At 46.2% G+C, this 7669-nt stretch overlaps 1 protein-coding gene across 1 annotated transcript in view; it reads right to left on the bottom strand.

Moving 5' to 3' along the window:
- Window positions 1-1546: 1546 nt before the first annotated feature.
- Window positions 1547-7669, bottom strand: part of OTUD3 (OTU deubiquitinase 3) — a 29204-nt gene continuing 23081 nt past the window's right edge. Inside the window, exon 8 of the mRNA XM_067722511.1 lies at window positions 1547-6684. Coding sequence (XP_067578612.1) covers window positions 6508-6684 — 177 coding nt within the window. The 3' untranslated portion in view covers window positions 1547-6507. The remainder of the gene's footprint in view (window positions 6685-7669) is intronic.

Raw genomic sequence — 7669 nt, 5'->3', positions numbered from 1 at the left:
GCTGTTTGGATTGGTGAATAAATTGAACAAAAACTGAGCATCTTGAGATATCTAAATCCCTCTACCATAGGGAAATTCAGACAAGCTTCTCCAAGGTGGAGAATTTTTCCTTCTGCCAAGCCAGAATCCATGAATCAGCAAGATTGTTCTCGATCCTATTCAACCCAGAAAGTTCTAAATCGCTGCATCACTATGGTCTGAGGGCCCACCCTGTCCAGCAGTCCAGTCAAAATCATATCGGAGCAGAGCATTTGATGACAAATTTTGGTCGTATCTCAAGGCCAACACGCACTTTCTGTGCATCTGGCAAACAGGTAACTTTAAACCTGGGGGTTTCAACCCTGTTTTCTCCTAGACAACCATAAGCAGTTAACAAGAGGGGACACGGGAGCTGCCACTTTCCCTCTTATGGTATCTCAGTCTTTGGCACCATAACTTGTCACTCACCCAGAGTCAGCAAGGCCGTAGCCTGGAGGAAAATGTAAATAATAAACTGTGTTCTCTAATTATCCCCTATGTGGCCTGAGGACACTTCCGCCCTTACAGACTCATCCAATCTCACGGGTCACCGAGACCCAGCCAGGAAGCCCCACGGCCCCCCGCCCCAGCTGAACCACTGCAGAATGGAATTAAGGAGGCCACGGAAGTCTTCCAACTGGGGGAGGGGACACTTACATCGGGACAGCACTCTGGTCCTAGCAGATCTTTCAGAAAGATTCTCAGTTGGGTTAACAGAGTCCAGAGTCTGGGCCTCGGGGGCTCAGGAACTGGATAGCATTTGTGCACCCAGAAGTCTCTTGGTCACGGAATGAGGTAAAAATCACACAGGGAGGACAGTGCCCAAGGGGGGTCGGCCTTGCCAGTAGCTGGAGAACTCTTCCACCCAGGGTGGTACCGGACACTGTTCAGTGCCAAGATCCTGCAGAAACAATTCAAAGGCTGCTTGATGAGCACAAACATAGACCAAGAGCAAGCAGGAGGCTCGAGGCCAAAATCATGAGGCCGCGGCGAGGCTGGTGAGATGGCAGGAATCTTGACCTGTGACTGGCCCTGGAGCCCTGGAGCCCCGTGCGAGCAGCGCCCTGCTGCACGGGCCAAAGGGTCCCCTCCCTCTGGTTTTCTGTGGCCGCCCTTCCCCCTCCCGAGGACCTCTTCCAGGTGAGTCCGTGCAGTCACCGCTGCCCACGTGCGCCTGGGGGAAGATGCTCCCTCCTGGAATGGGATCAAACCAAGCCCCCGAGTTCTAGAGAAACCCCAAGGTGGAAGCCAAAAGACAGCTGCTCTGTATTTAGACAACTACGAACTATCAGAGACGTTCTTAGATACCAGGCAGAAATCTGAGGGATGGCCCTGCCAGTGTGTGCGGCGGCCATACTCCCCTGGACGGAAGCTACAATCAGCTGCTTAAGCTCAGTGAGACCCCAGACGAGCATACACTTGGAAGAACGGGCACATCTTCCGTGCCAAGGTCTCTAAGGAGGACATTGCCCAGCATGCTCTGTCTCATGCAAACGGCGGCCAGACAGTGACAAAAACAACTTGAAACTTTGTCTTTAAACTAGAATTTATTGGTATACAAAACTCCATTTCATAGATAAAGTGGCACATCTTTGCAGCTTCTATTGCACCAAGTATTGAAGATTAAAAACACAAAAAAAGAAACATTTGGTTTTGAAAACACTGCAAATAGCCAAGTACAGTACTTTGGTAAATAAAAAATAAAATGGTTCAGAGTAACACAATCTGAGGAAAGAAACATCCTGGAGGAAATGAACTATGGACATCAGACAATGGTCACATTCCCCCCGTCCAGCTCCACAGATAAGGCAAGACTTGCTAAGTCTATGGATCATGACCCCACAGAGGTCTTAAATATCTTCGGACTGCAGTGAGGACAAGTATAGTGCAATTAGAAAAAAAGAGAAGGTGGCTGAGCCTGTGAAGGCCCCTGTGTTCTCCACAGACCCACCTGCCCTCCTTCATAAAGGGGATTAACACCCACCAGCGCTTCTACATCAGCAAGAGGAACACGGAGGTTTGATGTCCGACCCCTGGCTCTTTTCTTCTTCTCACGGAGCTCGGTGCTGGTGGCGGACGCTGGAAGGGTAGCCAGGGAGGCCGAGGGCCCTTCTCCCCAAGGAAGATGAACCATGAGAGGAGCCCACACCCGCATTCCTCAAGTTCTGGTTGAGGGACCTGCCAGGGGATCAAACCACAGGCTGAGGTCTGTGACTGTGCTCAAACAGCTACCACAGATGACTGGCAACAGTGAGCTGCTGGATGTCGAGATGCGGAGGATGAGGGGCAGACCACCGAGGTCTCGCCCAGCGGCCACTACCTTCCAGGGCTGCAGCACAGCGAGCAGGGATAGTTCCGGGCCCAGGGGCATGCCCTGCTTAAACCACAGTCACCACGCAGAAGGCCGCGCTCTTACAGAAATTGTTCTCTACCGGTACCAGCCCCCTCTCAAGTAACTTTGCGAGAATGCTAAACGTTTTAATCAAGCTACAGAGTAGTCTGAACTAGGAGAGCAAGGCTCTAGAAGGTAATTCCTCAGAGGAGATGGTTAAGAGCCTGAGGTTTTTACAGGGAACGTTACCTTGGACAGACGCAGCCAAGCGGTCAACGAGGCCCAGCTCCTCCCCGGAGCCGGGCCCTGTGCGCACCTTCTGAGTTCCGTACTGTGCCATGCACTTCGCGCCGGGTGCTCAATGTCTCCACTTCAATCCAATTATCCACTCCCCCTCCCGCACGTGACAGCAGAAGATCTGCTATCATTTACATATGCCGTCGAGATCTTCAACTTAACAACATCAATGGAAAAATACAATTTGCTTTAGAGTCAGGAAAACACACCTTGTATAAAGCGCCCTTATTAAATCACCTCAGAACAACCGTCGGAAGGCCCCAGAGTTCGAGCAGCGCCTGTTCTGAAGGCTGAGATGAACAAAACAGTGAATAATGAAAATGTCAAAACACAAACACTGCATCAGACTCTGAGTCTAAAGGTTTGCTATAGACAGAGCCTTGAGGTAAAAAAAGGTGAAGAGCTACGCATCCACCCAAAATGGGAGTCAGGGAGGGCCACAGATGTGACACTGAAACTACAAAGCTCCACCGCCACCCCGTCCACACAGACCCTTCTGCTCAGGGTGAGAGTTAGTCAGCTCTGACTAGGAACCCAAGTTTCCTTCAACTGACTGCACATTCGAGTTGAACATCTCACAGAGGTAAAACTGACAGCATTCTATGTGGACACGATAAAACCCAGGCAGTCCAGTTTCTCAGAATGAGAGAAACTGCACACGGATGACAGGGACTCACTACGAGCACAGTTCAATGCCAAGTCCATCTGATATCTACCTATTTAACATGGGAGCAGCTCTCCCCCCTCAGCATGGCCCTCCCCCCACCCCAGGACAGTATCATTTCGAACCGTCAACGCTCCCCAGGGAAGCAGGCAGCACCATGAGAAATGACCTACACAAAGGCCCACTCTAGCTGCCCCACAATGGAGCTCCCACTTCACAAGCCCTCAGAATCACAATAGGTAGGGAAGTGTTTTCAGAGCTTACAAAAGAAACTACAGACAAGCTCAACTAACACTTAAGATTCTTCTTTCTGCCACAATTCTTCAACCAGACTTCACTCCTGAAAGCGTATTTCCTATTATTGAAAAATTAAATATACATATACATTCTTTCTCTAATATCTCCTGGTGGCAACTATATTAATTCAGAAGTTGCGATTCTATGTTGTTTCAATACATCTACCTCTCTAGTACAAAGCTGATGCTACTAAAATTTTATTTTGTATTTTGACCTTTAAAAAAATCTTTTTTTAAAATCCATAAAACCTTTATATACAGTTTATAAGACTAGTAAGCAGCTACGGACCACAGCCTCATCCCCCTTCTCCTGACCAAAGCTACCGAGACAATCGCACATAACAAACCTCTAACAGCCACAGAGGTTAAGAAAGAGTCGCCTCCTACTATGCGGTTCACCTGAGTAACTACACCCGGTAACCGTCACTGACCAGTCATCCCAGGACTAAACATGCTGGGCCTCCATTTTGGCTGCCAATAAAGTAGTTCTCACGTGCCTACCAAGGCAACCAAGCACTACATGGATTCCATCTACCTCATGCTTCGGTGGGACTGAGGCAGTGAAGGCTAAATTTAAACCCTTAGCTAGAAGTTATCACTAAAGTTGGATACATGTTCCCCATTCCTAATAATTAACATACTAAACACAGACCAATTATAACTGGAAAACTATGAAATGGTAATAAAAGAAAACTACTGAAGCCATTTGATTAGTTTTTAAAACCACTGTTATTTTACCCAAGAAATGCCGAAGCCTATGATCAGAATTAGGTAATTTATAAATAAATGTGCCCAGTATCTTTAGCAACTTTTTAGCAACTTCTAAAACCCAACAGGAAAAAACAAAAACCCAACAGGGCCCAAGGCCACCTTCATTAACCAAGTAAATAAAGCGATCCTACTACTTCTGACAACGGGTCTCCCTCAAGCGATTTCTGACTCCTAATTCTGCTGAATTTCTGGTACACAATCAGTCTTTCTGAGGGGATCTGGTCTCCTGTACTCTCACAGTACAAGACAGACAAGAAAGAGTGCTCGCTCAGAAACGCTCAGCCAGAGTCGGGAACGTGCCCAGAGTTAAAAGCCAAGAGAACAGATCCTGAAGCACTGGACCTCACTCCCTTGGAGACAGTGAGACAACGGAGACCCCTCACTTGTCTGAACTGAGTACTAGAGGCTCTAACTCAGGACTCCGCAATGTGCAAAGAAGAAACGCTGTGCAGTTTCTAAATCGGCTACATATTACGATGTACTGTACCAGGATGTTCTGGGAGCACTTCCAAGAGACTACTGATGCTCCAGCCACAAAACGCCACCGAAGTCAAACAAACAAAAAATTAAAATACATCACCAAAACCACAGAAGGCAAATCACCTGCTGATAAAGGCAATCCAATGAATCCAAGGCCAGCCCACACGATGAAATGTCTACACGTGTCAAAACCTTTTTATAGTTTTTCCCTTTGCCTCGGAACTCTGATAATTTTGAAATCTGAGATGGGGGAGGTAATTAATAATTTACCTTTTGATTCAGCATATATTATTTCTCCAAATATTAGGTCCCCAAAAGGCAAAGAGAGTCCAAGATTGGCCACTTCATACATTCGTTTTAAAGTTCACATTCACCTAATTCGGTTTGAGGAATGCAATCTCTCCACCGCCCAAATCTATTTCAGCACTGTGGAGTCATTTGAAGGCCTCAGCCAAAGTAAGTTCTCTGCCCTGCTAGTCTAACCTAAGTCACTGACAACTTCTGGAGGGTGCTGGAGAGTGTTTTGAACAGCAAAATCCCCAAACAGGGCTTAACTAAAAAGAAGTTAAGTGCAGCGTTTTATGGGATTTCATTTTCACAATACTAAGAAAATTCAGCAAAGGGTCAAGTTACCTTTTATCTCTCTGAAGGCATCTTTCTAAATCCAGAATAGTAAGGAAGAAAAGACAGTTACTTACTTAAAATGTGAACGTGAAAAGCCTTAGAAATCCTTCCAGACACCCCCAACCCCCCACCCCATATCAATTACCTCTTCAGACTTCTTCCTGAGCAAAATCTCAGGACTCCCTTGACTTCTGCCTTTCCAACTATGGCTTCTGCGCTCCCCGCTATCAGAATCCCAGAACTGTATCATAAGCACTGATGATACACTGTCTTCTCGTTGTCAAGAAACAAGTACAAACTACTCAGCAACACTACAGATTTTCCGGCAAAGCCCAGGCCTAATTAACAGTCTGGCCTATTTATCATATGGCTTGAGTGCAAACGAACCAACAGCACCTGCATCCCATCTGAGCATCAGAATCAGGAAGAAGAGAAACGCAGCTGTTTAATTTCCACCCTGACTACAGGCCACAACCTTCACATCCTATTACTTTGGGAAAACACTTCCTGAATTATTTTCTGATTAACTTGCATTAGAAGAAAGTTAATTCTAAACATGTACCTGAGTTGGACATCATTTATAAACTATCCTGCATATGAATGTCTGCTTGAAAATGAAAGAGAAACAAAGGAAACTTGTCATTCTGAATTTCTAGCAATTAATCTAAACTACTTCGTGAACAATTACAGTGAAACCCCGAGTGTTAAGGAAAGATCCCGGGGTCACCAAACTCTGATTTTCAGGGCAAATAAAACCACACTTAAAAAGGGTTTTTTTGACCTAACTATCCACCCCTAAAAGTCGATATTTTAATTATGGAACATGAATGGCTTCACTGCACTTTCATTAAATAAGACACATCACTGACAAAACTGAACAAAAAAGGAGGCAGCTTGAAGGAAACTAACTCAGTGTGTGATTCTGTGGGTTGAGTTTCGTTTTGTAAAAGGATGGCCTCGCTGGAAAGCCTGGCACACGGCCCTCCGTTTTCCATTCCCTTCTCACAACTCCCAGGAGGCCAGAGTCAGATGTTGAGAGCCGCGAAAGTCTTCACCAAGGTGACCTGGGTGCTCGCGTCTGCTTCACTTCTGTTGTTGTCCCTGTGGCTACTCCTGCTCTCCAGGGCTTTGTGACGGTGCCTCTCCTCCTGTCGTTTCTTCTTCTCTAGTCGCTGCTGTTCTCGCCTCTGTTTGTTCGTGACCTGAAAGAGAAGACTGCCACCTGAGTCGCCTGCACGGGGACACAGGCTGCACCAGTGGACGGGAAATGCAGGGCTGACAGATGCAAAGGTTACAGACTGCCTTTCAACGAGAACAGAGAAAACCCACCTAACAGACCAAAAATGATTCATTTCCCATTACTGCTCAAATTTACATTTAAATTTATACCCTCTTGCTGAGCTAGCAAACGAAATCAATTCCATTCTCCTCATAAACCAATTCAAAATGAACTAAAGAAACATTAACCCTAGTCCAGCAGGAGGTAACACTCAAACATGCCATAGGATGCCTTCCTGTACATAATTTATTGCCCCAGGGGATCCTAGCAAAATCCTCAGAAGCTTATCACATCTTAGCCTCTGCCTGTGACCTTTATATTACGTTGCATTTTGAGCTCAGAATTTCCTGGTGAAAGTCTTTACGATAAGTTCCAAATTCAGTAAAATTAATGGTGTCATATACTACTCGTGGGAGTGGGGTTGGGAAGGGAGCAGTACAACCCTTCCGGGAAGCATTTGACAATTTACCAAAAGACCTTAAAAAGATTCAAATATCCATGCCCTTTAACCTGTTAATTCCATTTCTGGGATTCTAGCCAAGCAAATAATGCAAAATACTAAGACTTATACACAAAGATGTTCACTGAAGGTGATGGTATTTACAAAAAAAATGGGATTCAATCACCTGGGTTAGCACAGAAAGCACCCACACACGCAGTAATGTTAGGCGGGAAATGGAGCTGATCCGCGTGTATGAATTCACGGTATACTTCCTTCTAGCCATCACTGCAAAGTCCAGGCAGGACAAGTGAGGTCTTCCCTCCACTTCATGATATACCCTCATGCACTCCCTGTATTTCCTACAGTAACCACTTTCACAGATCAAGAGAAAATCACACACTAAATTGAGCTCCAAGTTCCCTCCACGCCACCGAATTACAGCAGCCCACCACTTGCCCTTACAGCC

This window comes from Pseudorca crassidens, chromosome 2, assembly GCF_039906515.1.
Source record: "Pseudorca crassidens isolate mPseCra1 chromosome 2, mPseCra1.hap1, whole genome shotgun sequence".
Taxonomy (NCBI): domain Eukaryota; kingdom Metazoa; phylum Chordata; class Mammalia; order Artiodactyla; family Delphinidae; genus Pseudorca; species Pseudorca crassidens.
The sequence above is the reverse complement of the archived record's forward strand: the minus strand, read 5'-3'. Positions and strand labels throughout refer to the sequence as shown.